This window comes from Enhydra lutris, unplaced genomic scaffold (assembly GCF_002288905.1).
Source record: "Enhydra lutris kenyoni isolate GAN:26980312 unplaced genomic scaffold, ASM228890v2 scaffoldscaffold21, whole genome shotgun sequence".
Taxonomy (NCBI): Eukaryota; Metazoa; Chordata; class Mammalia; order Carnivora; family Mustelidae; genus Enhydra; species Enhydra lutris.
In genome coordinates, this window is record NW_019154105.1 from 22,933,093 (window position 1) to 22,956,856 (window position 23,764).

The following is a 23,764-nucleotide window of genomic DNA, read 5'->3' on the forward strand; positions in this document are numbered from 1 at the left end:
AAAGGAGGCAGGCAGGGTTCCGTCTCAGAGAGAGAGAGAGAATAGGATTTGGGAATGAGATAAATGTTAGCTTCTCTAGGGAATTTGAGAAGAATGTGCACGCGAGGATGGCACGTTCAGGGAACTGGAAGTCATTTGGTTTGGCAGGTCAGCAAGGTCAGAGGGGAAGGGTCCAGTGATGCTGCTGAAGGACACGTTTTAAAATAACTTATTAAGGGGCGCCTGGGTGGCTCAGTGGGTTAAGCCTCTGCCTTTGTCTCAGGTCATGATGTCAGGGTCCGGGGATTGAGCCCCGCATCAGGCCCTCTGCTCTGCAGGAAGCCTGCTTCCACAACCCCCACCCCCACCCCCACCCCCCCCACCCCCCGCCTGCCTCTCTGCCTACTTGAGATCTCTCTCTCTCTCTGTCAAATAAATACATAAAGCCTTAAAATAAAATAAAATAATTTATTAAAAATTTTCTATGAAGCCTGCCATTTTTCTTATCAACAGAGGGTGGTTAATCAACAGTACTTATTTAGGTCTAAAACTTCAATTGACCAGAGCTGCCTCAAGAGGCCCAGATTAAAAATTTTATATGTTCTAATTGGTTTGAGGCAGTTATACCAGAGAATAGCTTTAATTGGGTCCCCAGTGAACCTCTTCTTGCAAATGCCTGTGGTATAGAATTACATTAAGAATGTAACCAAAAAAGATTCATCAGGCTGTCTTCTGAGAGGTACATGAAGCTGGAAAGTATTGCTTTCCCACATTAAGCCAGTTTCCTGAACTTGGAAATGTCCATCACCACACGGACATGTCATGGCTGAAAAGGTGAAAGGTTTCCCTCACAGGAACCTTTGCCACATTGTCAAAGCCCCTCCTAATGCTCCCACTGTGTACTGACAGGACACCTCAGTTGGGTCTGCTTCCCACCCTGGGGGCTGCTCACGCCTCCAGGAACCCCACCCCCACCAGCTGTCAGTTATCCTGTCCCACAAAGGCCTGAGACATGGGATCACACACAGGACATGAGGGATTTCACCAAAAGCTAAAGAGACACGAGTTCCCTTCTTTTAAAGTTCTATCCTCTCTCCCCTCTCTTGACTATCTCATCCCCAAATCACATTTTCTGCAGTAAGAATATCCCTGGGGCACCTCCCCTGCTCCTGAAGGCCTTGACTATGAAGCCAACCACCAGTACACCTCATGGGCTTCCAGAACCCGAGGATAAAAAGGCCATCTCTGAAGCTTGAAAAAAACTAAAAATGTTACTTCTCAATTAAGCATAGGAATAGACTCAAATGACCCAAGAGAATTCCACTCAACAAGAATCAAAAGAAGAGGGATTTTTTCCAGCATTTCCTCTGTTCTGGCACATCACTATTTCTCTTAAAAAGCAACCATTGCGGTGCCTGGGTGGCTCAATGGGTTAAAGCCTCTGCCTTTGGCTCGGGTCATGATCCTGGGGTCCTGGGATCGAGACCCACATCGGGCTCTCTGCTCGACAGGGAGCCTGCTTCTCCATCTCTCTCTGCCTGCCTCTGCCTACTTGTGATCTCTCTCTGCTTCCACCTCTCTATCTCTGCCTGCCTCTCTGCCTGCTTGTGATCTCTCTCTCTGTCAAATAAATAAATAAAATCTTAAAAAAAAAAAAGCAACCATTTTTATAAAGCATTAATGCGAGGAGAAGGCAGTAATGAGGGAGGTGCCTTGGTGTTAGGGATTTGGATCTGACACTTGATGGCTATGGTTGGTGACAATCCCGGAATTAGCTTGTTACTCACCCAGGAGGGTGACACACCAGCCAGGTAGCTACATTGTAGTCACCGATAAAGTAACAATCCTGTCTTTTGGTTATCAGCTTTTAAAAAAGTGAATCTTTAGCATCAGTGAAAGGAATGTTGTTATTCTACTCCCTTAACGAGCTTTGAAAAAAAAAAAGGAAAAAAGCAGTTATCAGTGAAAGAAAATTTGTTAACCAACATCTTTACGCCCTCGCTGACGATCTGTTCTGAAGGGAAGGGATCAAAGCTCTCAGGATAAATATCCTCACAGACTTTCTGACACCCATATAACCCCCCCATAAGCACAAAGTTTTCCTCACAGTTGAGTCTGTGCCTGAACCACTTATTCCCTGAAAATATTTTATTCATCCCGGCTTGATATTCTCCCAGGCCTCTAGCAACAATGAGGAGACATTCTTTATTTTTTATTTTTCTACTTTGCTACGGTGAGTTATGGAATCGGGCAACTAAAAGATTAATATGGGGGCACTGCCTCATTTACCACCAAATGATCATATCATTTCCCCCATAACAAAAAAGGATGGGGCCTAATTATGGAATAACCCAAGGAGATTTCTCTCTACTTGTTGTCACAAGAAGCAATGCTTCTCTCATTTATTTTATAGAAGGATGCAAATGTAGAATTCTATGTTAATTCAACGTTAAAGTGAAAAATAATGAATTTTCAGCCAGGAAATGAAGCTCCCAGAGATTTAACAACCTCGTGTGGTATGTCTGGTACAGTGAGGATTAGAGCGTAAAACCTAAATTTTCTTTGCAATTGTGTATGTTTGGAAGTCAGCTTGTGATTCGGTGACCTTCTGAAATCTTGAAAGGTTGTCAAATAATAGAGCAGAGAGAGAGAGAGAGACTGTCTGCCTTGATGATCTCTAAAAGTCCTTCAGGGATCTCTGTGCCCCTGATGACTTACGACTGGGGCTAATGGCATGCTCTGGCATCACCTCGCTTTTCGTGACTTCTAGAGAGTCCTTCAAGTTCTGTGTCTCTAATATTGAATTTTATAGGCTTTTAATGCCTTTTCAATTATATCATTAGCTATTTCCCTGCATAGCTATAGCTCTTTTAAGAGATCAGATGTAGAATGCTGATAAGAAATCAGTTTCTGTCCTTTACTAAACAATGAGATTTTATCATTGAGGGACTTCACATAGAGAGAACCAGCATCAAGGGCTCTGACTCTAAGTCAAATTTCCTGCAGTGTCTCTATGTCAATGTGGTGTGATCACTAGGGAGCCTCCCCTTACCTTTCTAAAACTGTCCAAAAAGGATAGACCTGGTTTTGTAAAGAATCAGCGCGGCCAAAATCAAAGTCATCCTCTCCTCCCAACACAGAACTGCCTCAGCAGCGGCTTTCACCAAGTCTCCCAGGCCAGAAATTTTGAGGTTTTCTCTTGACTTCCTCTCACAGTTACCTACAAAGACCTGTATGTTCTACATCTTAAAAAAAAAAAAAAAAAGAAAAAAACCTCTCATCCATCCCTTTCCCTCCATTTAGGGTGACTGCATGTCCCTGTTGTCCAGGGCAATCTTCATTTATGCCTGTTGTCCCGACAGAAGTATGAGCAGTACTCCCGGCTGCTCACGGAAGTCTCTGGGATGGGCAACAGATGATGTGGTCCATTCCGTTACTTCCCATCGCCACAGCTCACGTCAAGCCCTCCTTGATTCTTGCCTGGATGGGAGTTGTAGTGGACAGGGGTAGTTGCCCAGCTGTCTTGTCTCTCGTCTACTGACTTTTAAAAAAAATTTTAACTCAGGGGGCGTCTGGGTGGCTCAGTAAGTTGAGCCTCTGCCTTCCGCTCAGGTCATGATCTCCGGGTCCTGGGATCGAGCCCTGCATTGGGCTCTCTGCTCAGCAGGGAGCCTGCTTCCCCCCCCCCCCCCCGCCGCCTGCTGCTCTGCCTACTTGCCTCTCTCTGTGTCAAATAAATAAATAAATAAAATCTTTTATATAAAAAAAATTTAACTCTGTGCCCATTCTGTAACAGACCCAAGGTTGGCACCGGGGCTTCCCTGTAAGGCTGTGCACTGTGCACACAGGAAGTGAGTGAAGCTGAAATTCAGCCCTCCCTTCACTAGCCACGCCGCGTATTTTGGTGTGGGCTTAGTTCTCCTGCCAGGAGGAAGAGGCAACTTCTTCTTGGCACAAAGACACCATCTACTTGCCAAGTCTTGTACCCCCTATGCTGTATCTGCCCAGGAAAGGGGGGGGCTTTCTTCTGGTTTATATAAAGACACTCCAGAGGCTAAAGGTAGCTCCTACTTTGTAGAAATGACACTCCTTCAAGTCTGTCCCTATTCGAATCCATTCATCTCTTCTGTACTGTCCTTCCTATGCTGTAAACCTGATGCTGCCTCTCCCCTGCATCCTTCAACAGCTCACTGACATCTATGAGCTCAGGTCCAGAGTCGTGGGCATGGTGTGTAAAAACCTTTGATCATCTCGTATCTGCCTTCTCTCCAGAGTCGTTTCTCCCCAAGTCTCCCCATGCACACCTCGCTTCAGCTGTGCTGGAGTTTTTCCCGTTGTTGGGATGTGCCAAAATCCTTCCCACTGGCTTCATCCTCTTCGTGTGCTGTTTGTCTAGGCTGGGAACATCATTCACACGCCATCCCACCACCTGACAATCTACTTACTGGTGATGATGAAGGAGGGGGAGAGAGAGGAGGAGAAAATGAAATGATAAAGATGATGGGTATCTATCGTAACAGACTGTTAGATAGAACAACTTTTCCTGTGCCTGGAAATGGAACTAGGATCCACAACCCATAACTACAGATGCTTTGTGTCCCCACATTCTTCAAAAGAGCCACCAGAATGCTCCCCAGTGCTAAATGGCCTATAACAATCACCCCCAGCAGACACACTCACCCCTGCTCTATATAAGCAGGTTGGCGGAGTGGGGGGGGCAGTGAGAGCCTCGTGGAGGACACAGAAGGGTTTTCCTCCCCTTCCATGCCTGCCCCTTCCCACCCAAAGAAGCCAAGTCGGGGTGGGGGGGGGGAGCCAATATACTTATGGTGTTTGCAAAAATGGGAGAAAAGTAGTCCATTTTCCAGGTAGATGTCTACTGGGAAGGCAGGGCACAGAGGGACACAGCAGAGCAGGCCACCTCAGCCTCTCACAGGTGCCATAGAAGTTTGCTGGACTGGGAAGTCTTGGAGATGCCCCCCGCCCCAGAAATGTGCTTGCTAGGTACATGGCCCATTGGCAAAGGGTTTGGGAGTGTGCTATGGGTTGGGGTGGAGAAATGTTGAGCTGAAATAGAATAGAAAATAAGGAGCTGGGAAACAAATCTCTCATGTGCCATTGACCTTCATCCAAAGGTCACCAGGAACACACCTGTAGTCGAATACATTGGCTTTCTTACTCAACGTAGCAAGAGCGAACGGGCTGCAGAGTTCCCACAGTTAAGAATGTTAGAAAGAACCGATTACAGGATTTGGACTTCAGCTGAGTAATTTTAGGGATGGTCTAAGGAGGCAGGAGTTCACTCTGGATGGAACAATTCTATGATTATCTCAATCAGTCTTATCCATAGGGAAGGCAGACTTGAGTAATAGAAATAATTGGTAAAGCAGCAGTCTTTTTCTTTCTTTCAAGTTTTTTATTTAGGTCAAGTAGTAGTCTTGCTTAGTGAGGGAGGGGCTGCTTAGTACTTTGTGGCTGGCACCTTGTCTGGAGTAGGGAGAAGAGCTTGCCCTTATAGCCCTTGAGGAAACCAACCCTCCCAGCACCTTGATCTGGGGCTTCGAGACTCTGGAGCTGTAAGAAAATAAATTTCTGGGGGCGCCTGGGTGGCTCAGTGGGTTAAAACCTCTGCCTTCGGCTCAGGTCATGATCCCAGGGTCCTGGGATCGAGCCCCACATCGGGCTCTCTTCTCAGCAGGGAGCCTGCTTCCCCCTCTCTCTCTGCCTCTTTCTCTGGCTACTTGTGATCTGTCTGTCAAATAAATAAATAAAATCTTAAAAAAAAAAAAAGAAATTTCTGTTGTTTATACCACCTTATCTCTAGTATTTGATTATGGCAGCCCCGCAAACTAATACACATGTATAACAAGTAAAGAGATTGAGTTAGTAACAACATATGGTCCGTGAAGAAAAGCCAGGACCCAGATGACTTCACTGGTGAAGTCTGCTAAACATCTGAGGAAAAATTAATACCAGCTCTTCAGAAACTCTTCAAAAACAAACAAACAAAAACAGAAGATGAGAGAATGCTTCCTAACTCACTCTGAGGCCACTGTCACCCTGGCACCAAACCAAAAACAAAGCAAGTGGTCCAATATTGCCAATGAATGCAGATGCCAAAACTCCGCAACAGCATATTAGCAGACCAAACCCAGAAACGCATAAAAAAGGGCGATAACCATGACTAAGTGGGATTTTATCCCAAGCAGGCAAGTTTGATTTAACAGTCAAAAATCAATTAATTTGCCATGCCATATCAATGGAATGAAACACATCTTTAGTTGATCCTCTCAATAGATCCAAAAAAGGCATTTGGCAATTTAAAAGTTAAAATTCCAACTCTTGGTGATAAAAGCACTCAACAAAATGGGGGACAGAAAAGAATTTCCTCAGGGTGCCTGGGTGGCTCCGTGGGTTAAGCCTCTGCCTTCCACTCAGGTCATGATCTCAGGGTCATGATCGAGCCCCACATAGGGCTCTCTGCTCAGCGGGGAGCCTGCTTCCCCCCTCTCTCTCTCTGCCTGCCTCTCTGCCTCCTTGCGATCTCTCTCTGTCAAATAAATAAATAAAATCTTAAAAAAAAAAGAAAATAAAAGAATTTCCTCAACCTAATATGACCATCTATGAAACACTCACAGGCAACATTATCCTTAGTGGTGAAAGAAAGCATTCCTTCTAAGATTAAGGTCAGGACCAAGACAAGGATGCCCACTCTTACCACTTCTTATCACATTATACTGGAGGTTCTACCCAGGACAGTTAGACAAGGGGGGAAAAGAAAAGGCATCAAGATTAAACAGGAAGAAGTATAAAGTTCCCTCTATTTGCAAATGACATAATCCTTTCTCCACACCCAGGCCTTTCAACGGACTAGAACGAAAGCTGAATTGGTGACATCTTCTTTCTTGCAGGCAAGGAGTTGTCATATTGCTTTGTCCTCAGGCTCCATTTTCCTGCCATTTCTCCTTCTTCTGAATAACCACATCTGTGCCTATTTTCAGGTCTCCTCATTGGCGCTATCACACAGCCCAGGCGCCCCCTTCAGTGACAAGAACGCCACTGCTCTTCTGCTTCCTGGGCAGTGAGAACCCACAAAGGAATTTGACTGTCCCACACACTTGCATTCTTACTGCTGGCTTTGATGCAGGGTTTCAGGACACCATACAACTGCTGTCAGTGTCCCTATGCTCCCCCCCAACACGCACACAACATGTAGAGCCTCAGGGCTTCATTCAGCTGCACACCCACCTGGGAGCTAACTTGATAAGCACCTTTGCTGCCTGTCTTCTCTTTCTGTCCATATCCATCCGCCTCCCCAAACCCCACTGCAACTGGTGTGTCCTTATGTGGCCTCTCAAGTAAACTACTTGACCTGGACTCCTTATTCTCCGGTCAGGTTGCGAGGAAGGTAAAACTGACAGGATAGTCACAGTGGGTCATCATCAACTTAGCGGAACTTGACCAAAGAGCTCACAACGTTGGAACATAACAGGAAATACCAGAGTGCCCTCTGGATTTGTTTCAATTTGGGACCGTATACTGGGTCATGTAAACTGTATCTCACAGTGGGACGAAGGCAAGAATATTTAGGAAAACTCTGCTCCAAAGACTTCTCATCGTTCCTAAACAATGTCAACATATGACCTTGTAAAGAAAAGTGTCACTTTCCCAGAATATCTAAGGAGACGCCAAAAAGGAGTGCTAGGTTTTCTAGAGAGAAGGATGCTTCGTTTTTTATTACCTGAATAAATTTTGTGATTGTATAATTTTCAAAAAAGTTTACAAAGGAATCCTCGGAAAGCCGATGAGAGTGACATCACATATTGCCCGTGGCATCGTGAACCGCACACTTGGAGTTAGCAATCCCATAAATCCTCAGATTTATACTAAGAAAAAAGAACTCTAAAGAACTAAAAGACATGTAGAATGACACACGTTGCAGTGTTGTATGTTCAATAAAAAGGGACAGAATTTAAAGGTCTGGATAGGAGGGATTTCTAAGCGCATACCCTCAGAAAAAGAGCCTTCAAGGGTAAGTCTGCAGAGCACTTTACAGGGAGATGGAGGAGGACATGTCAGTCGTTTGTATCAAACACCTCATGGGATTACAGGAGAAATTGCTTCAGGTGCCTCAGCGGCACACCCAGCGGTGCCCTGCTCTCTGGAGAGGTGTGATGGAGATCCACCACAATTTAGAATGAACCCAAGGCGATGAAGCAGCTCACTCATGAATTCCAGAACTCACACTTGAACTTGACTCGGCATAAGTGAGCACAGGGGGAAGGGTCAATTATGAAGTTCCAAACAAGAGGAGTGGTTGGCAATGGTTTGTCCTCAGCCCGGCACCCGAGACCACACCCGGTCTGTGGCCGACGGGGACACAAATCCCCCCGTGGCGTCTTAAACACGATTTGTTCGTAAAAGAGTCATCAGTAGTCAGGTGTCCAGGCCCAAGGAGAATTTAATCGATTAAAAACACAGGGTCGTCACGAAGTCGTTGTTGTCGTCAAGAAGTATACACATCGGGGCTGGGACAGGCGCCGTCCCCGCGGGCGACCCCGAGGGTCTGGGGAGCAGGGCGCGGGGCTGAGCGCGGGTGCGGCGCGCTGGGAGGCAGAAGGCGAGCGAAGCGGACGCGAGGTCGAGCGCCCCGGGCCCGCGCGCAAGCCCGTCCCGCCGGCAGGGGCGCGCTGGAGCCGGGCGGTCCCGGGAGGCGCGGCGCGGGCGGGGCGGCCGAGCTCTCACCGCCCCGGGGTGTGGTTCCCAAGGCCCGGCGGGCGGGGCGCCGGGTTTAAAGCGCGGGGCTGAGGGACCAGACTTACTCGCGCTCCTGCCGCCTCCGCACCTAGCCATGGAGCGGCCGCCGCTGAGCGTCCTGCTCGTCGGCGCCGCCGGCCTGCTGCTCCTGCTCCTGCCCCTCTCCTCTTCCTCCTCTTCGGACGCCTGCGGCCCCTGCGAGCCGGCCGCCTGCCCGCCCCTGCCCCCGCGGGGCTGTCCGCTGGGCGAGACCCGCGACGCGTGCGGCTGCTGCCCGGTGTGCGCCCGCGGCGAGGGCGAGCCGTGCGGGGGCGGCGGCGCCGGCAGGGGGCACTGCGCGCCGGGCATGGAGTGCGTGAAGAGCCGCAAGAGGCGGAAGGGTAAAGCCGGGGCAGCAGCCGGCGGCCCGGAGGTGAGCGGCGTGTGCGTGTGCAAGAGCCGCTACCCGGTGTGCGGCAGCGACGGCGTCACCTACCCCAGCGGGTGCCAGCTGCGCGCCGCCAGCCTGAGGGCCGAGAGCCGAGGGGAGAAGGCCGTCACCCAGGTCAGCAAGGGCACCTGCGAGCAAGGTGGGCACGAGCGCTTTCCCTTCCGACCCCGCCCTGGCGGCCGCGCGCCCCCTGGCGGATCAGACCCGACAGGGCGTCCGCCGTCGCGGTACCCCGCGACGACTCCAGTGGGCATCCCGGGGGGAGACGGAGGCGAGGGGAGGAGCTTCCCTCCGGGAAGCAAGGACGACGCCCCCTCTTCTCTCTCTCTCTCTTTCTCTGGTTTTATTTTGATAGCTTGTTGCGTGCGCCCAGAAGTGAGGACTGGCGAGTGTATATACATTCAGATGGCAAGTCGATTCGCAAAAGCTGCCCCTACTCTTTCGGAAAGCCAGGGATGTCCTCTTCCTCGTCCTTTCTTGACTTGGGTGGATAGGTAGAAGTGAAGTCAGAGAGGGGGAAAGAGTTTGACGATGAAGTGCAAAGTAAGGACTTTCAAAGAAGTTATTTATCCTGCGTTTAATTGGTTAGGCTGTAAGAATTTTGAAAATTGGATTTTTATGGTTCTTAATATTAGAGTAATTCACTTACTGGAAATTAAAGATTCTCAAACAGTAATCTAGCTAATTATTTGTGGGCAAGAAGTACAAACTCTTGGAAGAATGTTTTTATGTAGTTTATATTATGAACCTTATGACCATATTGTTTTCTTTCTTGTCCCATTTTTGTGTAACTCGTCCCCAGGATGCCCTGTTCAGCAGGAATGCCTTTGAGGTTATGTTAGATCGTTTAATTCCAGACAGGTCCAAACTTGCCATAAATGAAAGAGGAAAATAAATAAGTGTCTGGACTTGTAAGGGGAAAGAAACCTCAGAGATTTTAACTCTGTCTGAAATAACATTTTCCGTAGGCAGTAATTTCAAGGGAAAGCTAGAGATCCAACCTTGGCAGTCCCTCTCCTGGCCCCAGCCAATGTAGAAAAAGGGAAGGAGGCAGCTCTCTTAAAATGACAGAAGCAGTTGCTTCCTTAAGCACAGCCCAGACTTTTCCCCACACTTTCCAAATAATTCTTTTTTTAGAGCTTTTCCCAGAAGTCCATACTCTGCTAGGTCGTATGTCACTAATTTCAGAGTTCACTACTGAAAGCCTTAAGTCGTGTTAACTTACTGTTGACTCCTTAGATTACTGTCACCTTAAGCTTAGAAAATCACAACCCAAAATAATTCATAGACTTTTCCAACAGAAACACAGTCATTTTTTCTTTTGGATCTAATTTATCAGTCATTTCCTGAAAAGAGAAATGTGTGCAGTTTAAAAATTCATTCCAAATACTGCGATTTTTCTTATAAACCTTCCAAGGGGAATTTTTCCCCATAGTCTTTCCAAATGACTGGTACTTGCTTATCAGAGCGGAAGGTTTGCTGGGTGATTGTTTTAAGCATTGTTGCCGATTCTGGCTGGTTTTATCCCTTTTTCTCTCCTACTATGTGCATCTCTAAACACACAGTGGGATTATAAAATCTTGAGACTGGATAGTCGTATAGAAGAGTCCTATCACCTGATTGCCGGGTACACCCAGTTTCTCAGCATCTTTTCAGACTGCAAACCCCGTGAAGATATGGACCTGGTTTTTCTTTTTTTCTGGGAAAATGTGAAGGGAAATAGCATCGAAAACTGGCAACTTTGACATAAATTAGCCTTTTCTTCCCAAACTAAATTTAGAGATATGGGTCTGGTGCCTGGGACCATTTATTATTACGCCAGAGAAAGCAGAAAAGACTGTGAGGTCTACCAGTGTACTTTTCTACAACAGAGATGAATGGGGCCAAAACCAGATCTCCTGATAATATTTCTCCTGACGTGGAGATGTGTTGATAGTGACAGGCAAACCTGACAGCGCTGTTTCTTTCTGTGCCATTTAGTACTAAGGCTCTGCGAAGACTAGGAAATGCATTTTCTAGGTTCCTCCAGCCATTTCTACCCCGAGAAGAAACTTGAGTTAGGCTTCCTCGAGTGCTGAGAGGAAGGGGGCGTTGCTGTTCATCTCGTTTACCGGCATTTATTGAGCATCTAGTACATGTCAGCAATGTGCTGACACAAGTGTTCTCCAGCCACGGATGCACAAACAGATCTGGTCTTGATGAGTAAGAAACTATCCCTACAAGTTGCAATCTCACTTCCTTGAGTGCTTTCCTTGGAGCCCTGGAGACCCTCCCAATTGTCCCCTTCTTTTCTGAGATCACCACGTACCTACAGTCTGGGGAAAGATCTTGGTCTGCTTGTTTTCTTTGCCTGTGATGAGAGGCAAAGCTGTCATCTTGAAATATGTCCAAATGGTAATGAGCTAAGCATCTCAAACCTTGGAACTGCCGTCATGAATTTAGAACCACTAGATCTGATTGAGGTCCCTGATGTCATGAGCAAGTGGAGGAGGGGATTTGACGATTCAGTTTGATAAAAAGTTCTGGAGGTGCCGAGGTCTACAACGAAATCACTCCGTTGGAAGAGAACAGGGCGCTCCTTTATTCCGATTCTTGGTTGACGCCTTTTGTTCGTGGTGTGTTCGTGGTGCTTTAAATCCGAGCTTCTTGGTGATTGCGTTGCAGCCACTTCGGGTCTCTGTGTTTAGTACTTTTGGGACCCAAGTTCAAACTACCTAGCAGGGCATACAAGGCTCTTGACCATAATAGTATTATTTTGGCCTCTTCTCCCCAAGCCCCTTATGGCCCAAGCACAGAATGTTGGAGCTTGCTGTTCGCAGTCACACCCTCACTATTTCCCACCCTTTGAATTCCAGGCCTTCGAGGATCAGCCCCTGTCCCTTTCTCCATGAAGCAACTTACCCTCCCCGCCCCAACCCAGCTGCGCTCCACCTACCCTGCACCCCCATGATGATGTCCTTGTCCTCCTTTGGTTCTCTGGAAGCATCCAGCCATTTTCATTGCACAGATACTGTGTATATATAAGCAAGAGGCGTTCTACCAGAGTAGTAAGACACTGAGCTCTAGAGCCGGACTCCCGGGTGCACATCTTAACCCTGTCACTTACCCTGGGGCAAGTCACTTGACCTCTTGGGACTGGGTTTCCCCAACTGTAATAAAAGGATTATCATCATACCTGTCTCAGAGTCGCCAGTGACATTCAGGGTTGTGGCGATTATCCACAGAAAGTGCTCAATAGATATGCGTTGTCACTATGGAACTAGAAAGTAAGCTCTGTGAGGAAAGGGAATTTTCGCTTCCTGATCTGTGCCTACATCCATGCCTGGCACTAGTAGGTGCTTTAAACATAAGCTGAATGAATTTTGAGTGTGTCAGGTGTTCTAGTCTCAGGGCGAGCAGCCTTGAATAAAATAAACAAGATCCCTCTCTCATGGTTTTTACTGAAAGCTTTAGACAGAAACAGCACATTTAACAGCGTGTGCCCTGAGAATGTACAACAGGGAAATGGGATGGAGGTTGGGGATGGAGCCCTGTGAGGTGAGGCTGGGCCAAGCCACGCAGAGGATCCGTGGGACGATTTTGGCCAAAGGACCGGAATTCCTGAGGGAAAAACCAACTCTGCGGGTTCCCAGAGCACTCCCCGTTGTCTCCAGTGGGCTCTGGGAATGTCTGTCCTCCCCACTAGACCAGGAGCATCCTGAAAGAGGGACTCCATCTTATAATTATTTATAAACACAGTGGCTGGCGATTAGTTGGACACTTGGTAATTACGTATTGGTTAAACAAAGGAATCCATGTAAGAAAGAGCCTTCCCATTTGGAAATGCAGGCTATGGACCCTGCTGCCTGTCTCTTTTCTCCTTGTATGCTCTGCCTTCCTGAAGTCTAGGCCAAGGAATACATCTGACCCTTGACTCGTCTTCCCTTCTAATGCTGTCCTGAACTCTAACATTAGGTGGTCAGTTTCCCCCCGAAATCCCAACATTTCTCCTTCCCTTTTATGGTAAGAATTAGGTTCAGAGCTGCAGAAACTGTTGTGTAAATGGAAAAAGCTTCAGCAAAAAGATTTTTGTTTTCAGAAACTCATTTCATTTGATGGATTTTAAACATTGGCTCTTTGAGAAGCTCATTTAGTTAGCAACCTAAAAATGAACCTATCATTTAGCTGTCCCTGTTGTATTACTATCCACCAATGAGGTATGAACTTGTGATATTGTGATTTATAATAAATACATACGTGATCTTACTCTGTTTCTACCCTGAAGCTCCCCAAGCATTTGGAATTTCCTAAGTGTGGAGGGTGGTCTAGTATCTTTTGCTGTCTTAATGAGTGCCTTTGGGGCTGAGGAGGGGCAGGCTGCCTGCTTGTGGAACCAACCACTTGATGATTCCATGGGAACTTTCAAGCCCATCTCCCTACCTCCCGGGAAGGGAGACGGCCGATGATTGTCATCGAATCCTTAAATCATGCTTATATAGAGAAGACTCCACAAATACCCAGAAGGACTGGTTCAGAGAGCTTCTGGGTTGGTCAACATTGGAGATGTTGGGAGAGTAGTGCTCCCAGACAGGGCATGGAGGCTCCAGCCATACCCCTTTCCCCATACCTTGCCCTACACAGTTCTTCTGTCTGGCTCTTCCTGAGTTGTATCCTTTTATAATAAATTGGTAATTTTGTGAGTAAAATGTTTCTCTGAGTTCTGTGAGCCACTCTCTCTAGCAAATTAATTGAACCAGAGGGAGTGGTTGGAACCTCCCATCTGTGGCCAGTCAGAAACACAGGTGACAAACGACTTGTGATGGGCATCTGAAAGGTGTGGGTGTAGTCTGGTGGGACTGAACGGTGTGAGCTAACACTGTCTCCGGGCAGACAGTGTCAGAAAAGGATTGTAGGACACCCAATGAGTGTCAAAGACTTGCTTGGTGGCATGGAAAAAACACGTCACGACTGGCGTCAGAACTGTAGAACTCTATGGAAAGTTGAAACTGGGATTCAAAAATTAAATTATTAAATGTCTGGTTTATCTCCAGGGATGGGGAGAATGGAAGTCCATGCAATACTTTGTTAAGCTAACACAGTTACATCATAAGACGGCTCACAGGACCCGAGGTAGAAGGAGCCTTCATCTGGATTTGTAGGAAAAGAGCCGGGAATGACTTCCTTGTAGAATAAGGCCCTGAGACAGGGATGTGAAGGAATTGGCTAGAGCAGAGCTGGCCTGGGAGTTGGAATGGACTTAAAAGGGAGATGTGATGGGTATTATTAGCCGCGGAAGGACTGGCACGTGGTTCCATGGAGCTTCCTTGCAGAACGAGAGAGCAGAGGTGGCTACACACTTGACAGAGCCCAGTGATGGAGGGAAACGTTTAGATGCATCAAGGTTTAGGGGTGATCACAAGAGCGGTGGGACCTAGTGAGTGATACGATTGATGTACACTTTTTAAAAATCTGTGTTGGCCACCCTTAGAATGGATTGGAAAGGGGCAAAATGGGGTCAGAGACTCCCATTAAGAAGCAGTTACAATAATCCCAGCGAGAGATGCCTAGACTTGTTCACACCTTAAGCTTCCCAGATCTTAGCAGCATTATCAAATCTGGGTCCCTAACCTACCTACCGGGGCAAGCTCTGTGTTACTTGGGAGAGATGAGCCCATGGTGCTGCACTTTTTTCTTATAAATGACCCCTCACATGGCTTGCTGGTTAACCAGCCCTGCTCCCGAATTACAGACATTTTCTCATTTCAGGAGGCTCTTCCTTTCTCTCCCACAATCCCCATTCCTCTATCCACGTTCAGACCAGACACAGAAGAAGTCAGACCCCAAAAAAGTCTACCCCAGCTTTTAAAATTTTTCTCGCCTCATTTGCCCTTCTTGAGAACAGAAACTTCAGGACCTTGGCTCATTCTTATTTTACCCAATTTTAATCCCCACATTTCAGGGGAGATTTGAAAGCCAGAAGAAACTTTCGACAAGATAATCATCAGCTTTGGAAAAGGATCCTAAAGGACTTCAGATTCTTTTCAAAGAAAGTCATCCAAGAAACAAGTTAATGTTTCTTCATGGTTAGGAATGAGTTATTAAGTGGAAGGTGCCTGACCTTCTGTTCTAAAATTCCTCAGGAGATGGAATTAAAGGGCCTGGAATTCATAGCCATGATGCACATTTAGATTACACAGTAGGAAGAACTTGCTGGTTTAAAAAACAAAAAACAAAAAAAACAACAACAAAAACGTGGAATACCGTCCCATGCTCCTGTAGGAGTCCAGAGAATTCTGTCTGAAAGTTTCTCTTCCGGAGAGCTGAGAGAGAACCTAAGTGAGGAGGGGAAGCATGCGGAAGAAGCTGTTAAAAATTTCAAAATCTTCGATGCTCTAGACCTATGCAATGGAATGATTGAGCTAAGCCAGCATCTGCTCACACCGCTAAATAGGATTTCCATCCTTCCCTTAGAGCCTGCCCTCCGGGCTTTACTGCAGATTTGCCTTCTACGAGAAGCTGCCTTATAAGGCCCTCTTTGGGTAGTTGAGTGACAACACTGTCTTGGATGGAGCCCAAGGGCAGCCAGCCTTCCTGCATTCTAAATTCTTCCCCACGGAGGGGATAAGATTATGGTGCTTCCTTCACCTCAATTTACCCCACAAATGATCTCACCTCATCTGTGTTTTTAATTGTAAGGCTCTTGTTTTTAGCAACGATTAAGAAGGAACCCTGAATTGTCGTCAAAAAGACTTTTAAACCAGGGAGCATATGAGTGTAACCTTTTTTTTTGTAATTTAGATCCAGGAGTGGCATTGTTAGAAAGATTCGAGGTGGGAGAAGACTTATGAGTGTGTAAAGGAATGTCAGCTTCTTTTAGGCAGTTCTAAAGATTTCCCCGTGAGATCTTTACTGTTGAGGAAGGTGGGTGGGAGGGACTAGAAATGTCTAAGGAGAGCTTTCCCAAGACTGCTCTGGGTGGGTGTTTCAGGTCAATAAGACCCACCAGCCCACCACCCCCACAAAGCCTACAAAGGAAAGTGAAGAGGTGAGGAGAAGAAAGCCTCGGTTGATTGGGGGGAGGGAGGAATTTGTTTTGTTTTACTTCAGATTGATGCGTTAAATTGCTCAACCCTTTTATCTCAATTGGGTTAATGGCAAAATGATCTGGGGCCTTTGAAAAAGCTGATGTGTTGAACTGACTTTACTGTTCTACAAAGGAGGGCGGGCTTGCGGCTGATTAGGACCCGAGGGGCAAGAATGAGCCCCACCTTCCACCTCCAATGGTGCCTCTGTGGGTGGATTCCCCAGGAGAGGAGCAGAGGAGCCGGCTGTAGCCTGGGCTGGTCTCCAAAGCAGGCTGAGGTTGTGGAGAAGTTCTGGGTCCGCAAAGTAAAACTGAGCCACGTTCATAAGGTAGGAAGTTACTTACTTACAGTGAGAGAGCCAAGGACAAGCCCACATATTCGGAGTAGGGTTGACTATGAAAAAGCAACACCCTTAGAACTTCAGGATTAATGAGTGAAGGAACAGTTACCTGCTTCACAGGATGTATGCCATCCCTGTACCGTGTGTAGCACCAAATCAGTGTAGAGTCACTCTTGACTCTAACTGGTCAAGAACTGTACATGGTACCCTGTAGGTAATGAGAATAACTGATGTTTTTGCGTCATTTATGGTTAACGGTGGATATTTGCCACTTTGCTCCTCATGGAAGCCTTGGAAGGTAAGGGGAGTTACTTACCCCAGTTTCCAAACAGGGAAACTGCCCGTCAGCCATCCACAGAGCCAGAAGACGGCATTTCTGGTGTGTAAATCTAGGTATTCTCCAGGCTTGCTGTTCAAAGTGTGGCGCCTTGACCCACAGCCTCGACCCTCAGCACAGTCTTTCTCCTCTGTTAACCTAAAATTATTTCAAAATAAACAGTTTAAAACAAGAGTCAGGGGGCGCTGACTGGCTCAGCTGGTGGAGTGTGCAACTCTTGATCTCTGGATTATAAATTCGAGCCCCATGTTGGGTGTAGAGATTACTTAAAAATAAAATTAAAAAAAAAAAAAACCTCTTCAGTGTGGAAAAAGTTTTAAGAATACTCTAGTGGATATATCTTGCTTATATTTTCTCTTTGATGGATTGACGGGGGTTAGATGATACATTCCTGTGTAAATAGTTCTAAAAGAGCTTTATGAGCATAAAATAGAAATTCATTTTGATAACAAAGGTAATGTCTTAGTTTATTTGGCTTTTTGGGGTAATGGGATGCACCTTATAGTAAGTGTCATATTACATTCAGTGAAGGATGGTATTTCTTAAATGAATGTATCTCCCCCCCCCACCCCCCGCCAGATACCTGAGCTCTGTCTACTGTCAGTCCCTCCAGGGCCAGATGGGGACGTCTCCTCAGTTGCAACCAAGGGCTTTTGAAGGGACAATGTGCTGGGAGCAGCTGGCCTGAATATTTTCCCAAGGAGGACCTCTTGGGGCATAACGTTTGCATGTGGCGTTTGATCATTTGCTAGGCTTTCTGGTAGCTCCAAGTAGGGTGAAGAAGGAGAAAAATTACTAAGAAAACTGTCAGCACACTCCAGTGTTGTCTTTCACCTGAAATTTTAGCTCTGAGCACTGACTGAGCCCTGTCTCCCCCCCACCCCACCTCCCACCCCCGCACGCTCTGGCGTCAGTTTTCCCAGCTGGGATAATAATATTTACTCCAGGGGCGCCTGGGTGGCTCACTGGGTTAAACCCTCTGCCTTCGGCTCGCCAGGGTCCTGGGATCGAGCCCCACATCAGGCTTTCTGCCTGGCGGGGAGCCTGCTTCCTCCTCTCTCTCTGCCTGCCTCTCTGCCTACTTGTGATCTCTGTCAAATAAATAAAATCTTTAAAAAAAATAGTATTTACTCCATATCTTAGCTGTGATTCATTGTAGGGCTACTCTCTTTCAGGATTGAAGCATATTTTTTGTCAGGTGATGACTTGCAAAAGAAGGAAAATCCTTGTCGGGGTTTGAGAACTCAAGCATAATCCATTTTGACTTTCTGAGAGGAAAAGAGAGAGCACTTTAATATTCTAACAGGCAGAAATGCAGCTGACTTCAATCACCCTGTCCCTTCATGTTGTTTTTCTTGAAGAAGGGACGGCTCTAGCTTTTTTGGAGGCTTGTCTTTTCCCCCCGAGTGAGAGGGGCTCAAAGACATTTCCTTTACATCACGGCGGATTAGCAGGCCAGCGGTCAAGTGGTTGAATGGGGAAAGCTTTAGATCTAACATCTGTTCTGCTCTCTTCTGGCCTGACCCCAAGCGAGGGAGAAAATTTTATCAAGAAACAGATCTCCTGGAACATTGAGAAGGTTCTGAAAGAGACCACACAGAAGCGAGGCTTTAGGAGTTTGTCTGGGTAGCCTGCGCCTGCAGGATGCGAAGCCGGCTCCTTCTCCATGGGAGCTCTCAGAAGTCTGTGCTCTGGGAACAGAAACCTGAATGTGAATTTCGGTAGCAGCGGCAGCAGTTACCCTGCAGGCCTGGCTTCCGAAGGACCCCCCCCCCCATCGGGAAGCTGTGCAGCATGTGACCGAGAATGAAATGCTTAGGTGGCAGCGGCTCTCCGTTAGAGGCGGCGAGGGGAAGGGATTCGTGCGGAGAGGCTGCTTGTTAGAGCTGCGCAGCCCAGCTGGAGAGGGCCGGCTGCGGCGGAGAGCGAGAGGCTGCCCGGGTTTTGACTGGCCAGAGCCTCAGAACCAGAGGCCCCTCTCTGCTCGGGCGGGTCTCAGATCAGAGCTGCTGACGCGGCCTGGCTCCTTCTGCACCACCAAGCCTTTGGATCACTGGAAGATAACTGTCAGGGCCCGGGCAGGCCTGTTGGGACCGAGTTGAGATGTGGGAACATGAGCAGCCCCTCCCTCATTGCTGCCTCCGTGGAGGCCTCTTTCTTTTCACTCACTCTGCCTGGCCTGTCCTTGCATGCTGCCCTTTTCTCCTGCCCGAGCACAAAGAAATCTGGTTTTCTCTCTGCAACCCCAACTCTTTGTTAGTCACAGAGCTTGGCCAGCAACTTTATAAATGGTGAACTCTGCTCAGTCTGCACCCCCCGCCCCGTTCCATCCCTAGACTCCTGAGCCATATCTGGCACTCCGCCACAGAGCACGAATAAGCAAGAAGTTGGCTTGCCACCTCTGAAAGGTCCCTGTCATCCAGGAGATGGTCGTCCTTTTCTTGAGGCTTCTTTGAAGTGAAGCTTTTTTTAGATGCTTTAGGACCCTGGTTTATTCCGTGCATCAGCCCAAACCCAGTGGCCCCTCCCAGGTCCAGTCCAGGAGGTAGGAGAGACAGCCATAGCCTCCTGGTGACCATGGGCTCGTTAGGTCTCCAAGGCAGACCCCAGGCCTGACCCTACCAATCGTCTTCAGTTCTTAGGACTTCTGGGTCACCCAGCAGCCGAAATCTGACCGATACAAGTGAGGAAATACAGCAAAGATTGGCTAAGGGTATGAACTTTGGAGTCAGACCACATGAGTCAGATCCCCCTTTACCACTTAACTACTGGGGTGACCTTAACCTCCTTGATTCAGTTTTCTTGCTTGCAAAGCAGGTATAATAGTAAAGTCTGCCATTTAGGGTCGTTGGGATGTTAAGTGAGCTAATACATGAAAACCCTGGTACCTGCCACATAGGAAAGTTTCAGTAAATGCTGTTTCATTTCAGTTTTTACTGTTCTTAGGATTATAAACCCTGATGCAAGTTAGTTTATAAGTACCTTGACTGTGACATGTTGATGTCTTTGCCAGGGAGGTTGGGGGAGGCGGGGGAAGAGAAAGAATCTTGAGCAGGCCTCCCATCCAGTGCAGGTCCGAACCCGGGTTCCATCTCACAACCCCAAGTTCATGACCTGAGCCCAAATCAAGAGTCAGATGCTCAACCGACTGAGCCACCAGCCGCCCCCACTTGATGTTTTACTTAGACCAATCCGGATGTAATTCTGCCCTGTGTATCTTCAGGCTAGATCTGAAACCTGTGTTTAAATCTGTGCCAACAAAACGGCAGGGTGATGTTCTTACAAACAAGTCCCTGAAAACTTTCCATCTCGTTCTTGTTCTTCAAGGATTTCAGGACAGGGAGTCCTCCATCTCTGAGAGATCCCACGGCCAGATGCAAAGAGTTGCATGGGAAAGCCCCAGGATTCTGTCCAGAGGGATCACTTTGCTTTATAGCATGGAATATTTCTGTCTTCCCTGTCCCACACTTTCTTCTCTAACAGCACCTTTCAGGTATAGGGGACATTTTAGATTCAAAGGACACTCATTATTTTTTTAAGTTTTCATTTATTATTTATTTATTTATTTATTTATTAGAGATAGAGAGAGAGAGAGAGAGAGAGCGAGAGAGCATGAGCCGAAAGAGGGAGAATCAGGTTTCCACTGAGCAGGGAGCCTGATGTGGGGCTCCATCCCAGGACTCTGAGATCATGACCTCAGCCAAAGGCAGATGCTTAACTGAGCCACATAGGCACCCAAAGGACACTCAAATTAAGTAATTATTGGTCTGTTTCTTCCCTGCATATAATAGGAAATGTTTTGGGGGTTCGTTGGTTGGTTCATTTAAAAACAAAAATAAAGATATTGCTCCAAAGAAGAATATGAACCCAAATCAGAGATTGGCAAAGACTACGATTAGTATTTATTAGGTACATATTGGGTATTATCCTTGACTCCTAGAGACTTATTGGTGTAAATAATAAAGCCCTTTGCATGCAATTCATGAATCTCCTCTTTAGCTTTCATAGGAGCCTCAGCTTAGCAGGAACTCATTTAAAAATCAATACATTTAACTATAAACAGCCCTATTAGACTCAGGAAGGTACCCACTTAGGTTGGTTCTTTGCATCTACTTGAAAAGTGGTGCCATCAACATCCCAGCATAGGGTGGAGAGCAGAAGAAAGGAGGGAATGGTAGCTTCTCAGCTCCACCAGCTTCTGAGGGTTTAAGTGAAATTGACAGGACACTGGAACCACCAACTCTCCCTGCACACAGTGTGCTCTGTCCCATTCTAAGGCAGTGGTTCTTGACCTTGGCTGGACATCAGAATCCCCTGGGGAGTTCTATAAAATTCTGATGCCCGAATTCTCCTGCAGGATTCTGATGTAATTGGTTTTCTCATAACCTGGGCAGCAGGACTTTAAAAAGCTCCTGGATGATTTAACGTGCAGGCCAGGTTCAGAACCATTGTCCCAGAAAGCCTTCAACGGACTTGGGGGTACATCGTTTCCTTAGGATAATAATGATGGGCCCGTTTTTGCTCTGTTTACCCAGCGGGTAATGTCTTGCAGCAGGACGACTTCTCAGGATATCTGGTTCACCGTGGGAAAGAGGGAGCCCTAGAAAACTAAGCACCCCATCCCAGGGCAAGCAGCCGGGTGGTTTGGCTGCTGCTTATCTCCTTGGCAGTTTCGGTGCTGTTATCGGAGTCAGACAGAATGGAACTGTTTTCTACATCAGCATTTGTTGGTATTCAGGGAAGCTGGAATACCACAATACTTGAGGAAAAACACTGCCCTAAAGCCACACAACTCGGTCTTTCAGTCCTGTCACTAGACCCTAAGTTCCACAAGCCCACTGCTTTGTATCGGTTTTGTTTACCGTTGAATCCCCGGTGTCTCTACTTGGGATAGGATAGTAGGGATCCATTACATTGAGCAAATGAGTGAATAATTAAGAGTAGATTATGGTGTGCCCTGTGGGGCAGGGGAGCCTTCATACTGGTGGATGCCCACCCTCTTCGTGTCACCCGCACCCTCGGATCTCCAACAGGGAGAGGTGTCTGTCAAGCTTATAGGTCCCCCAACCTAGAGGAGGATCTTTCATCACTCAGCCTAGATTGTCCTAATTGTCATCTTCTCAGATTGCCCCTTAAACTCTTATTCTACCATCACAACAACTGAGACTGCTGTCTGTCTCAGTTCTGTTCAGTTTTTTTTTTTTTAAGATTTTATTTATTCATGATAGAGACAGCAAGAGAGGAAACAGAAGCACAGAAGAGCTAGAGAGGGAGAAGCAGGCTCCCTGCTGAGCAGGGAGCCCGATGTGGGGCTCCATCCCAGGACCCTGGGATCATGACCTGAGCCAAAGGCAGATGCCCAGTGACTGAGCCACCCAGGTACCTCTGTTCCAATTTTATCATCTCCCCCAGTCATCTACTGGGCAGTAGTAGGGCACAGTATTCTACCACTGGCTGTGTGACCTTGGGAAATATACATAAGCTCTCTGAGCATCCATTTTCTCCTCCATAAAATGAAGCTGCTCTCTCCCTCACAGGCTGGTTGTGAGAGTTACATGATGAATGCATTTTAAATGTTTAGCACTATGTTTGGCCCACATTTGGCCCTTAATAAAGATGACTTCTGGTGATCTTTCTCCTTCAGTTAAACTGCAATAGAGGAAGGCACAGATTCGCTTCATTCTCCTTATTTGTGGTACTGCAAGCCCTGAGTTATCACTGAGCCATTGCTCTGAGGGGCAACGCAGTTGAGTTCCTGATCACGTGTTTGTTAACCGACTAGTTAGTACATAACTGTGTTTCATGTGTGTTTTTGCTTAAAGACAACTTACTAAATTTATATTGTTGATTTGTTCCCATTGAACTCCTAACCAACAGCCTGTAAGTCCTGCTTGGATGAAGCTGATCGAACACACCCTGTCCCTGTGTGTGTGTTTGCACTTCAGCACTACACTTGGGGACCATTTTAAACAGTGAAATCGCCAGCAGGAAAAGAAAAATACAGTAAAAAAAAAAAGTGTCAATAATCGACTGTGAAGGGGATTCTTGTTTACAGTAGGAGAGCTGAAACAAGGCAGGTTGGCTGTGTTTGACCTGGGCTGGGAGACCTCAATCGATTTTATTTAAAAAAAATTTTTTTTTTTTTTTTTGCCATTCTCCCTGTACAAGAACATTTGATTTGGGGGGTTACAAATTTTAGTAAGTGAATGACTCCACAAATACAGAATCCGTGAATAACGGGGGTCAACTGTTGGACACAGGTCATGACCAGCATTAGGGAACTAATTAGGGTTGATGAGGGCAGAGCCCACTGTGGGCTGTGTTTCCCTGGTATGCCCCCAAGCTGGAAGTTAAGGGCACAGAGCAGGTACTTAGTAGATAATTATTGGACTCCTTTTTTTTTTAATTATTTTCATTAACATATAATGCATTATTTGCCCCAGGGGTACAGGTCTGTGGTACCTGTACATTTTTTTAAATTTTTTTTTATTTTTTTATAAACGTATAATATATTATTAGCCCCAGAGGTACAGGTCTGTGAATTGCCACATTTACACACTTCACAGCACTCACCATAGCACATACCCTCCCCAATGTCCATAACCCCACCACCTTCTCCCTACACCCCTCCCCCCAACCCCTCAGTTTGTTTTGTGACATTAAGAGTCTCTTTTGATTTGTCTCCCTCCTGATCCCAATTATTGGACTCTTAATCCAATTTAATAAACACGTGTCCTGTCCCTATGTCACCTGTCCCTTTGACAAGCTTCTGTTTTCCCCCTGCACTCATCTGCAAGCAGTGTTCCCATTCCCCAGGTGTTAGAAGGATAGATTTTACTGAATTTCTGTAGAGACAG

The 23,764-nt window shown here is 46.9% G+C and overlaps 1 protein-coding gene across 1 annotated transcript in view; it reads left to right on the plus strand.

Annotated features, from left to right (window-relative positions):
* The first annotated feature begins 8,794 nt into the window (after window positions 1–8,794).
* Window positions 8,795–23,764, plus strand: part of LOC111149243 (insulin like growth factor binding protein 7) — a 77,351-nt gene continuing 62,381 nt past the window's right edge. The window contains exon 1 of the mRNA XM_022506200.1: window positions 8,795–9,305. Coding sequence (XP_022361908.1) covers window positions 8,831–9,305 — 475 coding nt within the window. The 5' untranslated portion in view covers window positions 8,795–8,830. The remainder of the gene's footprint in view (window positions 9,306–23,764) is intronic.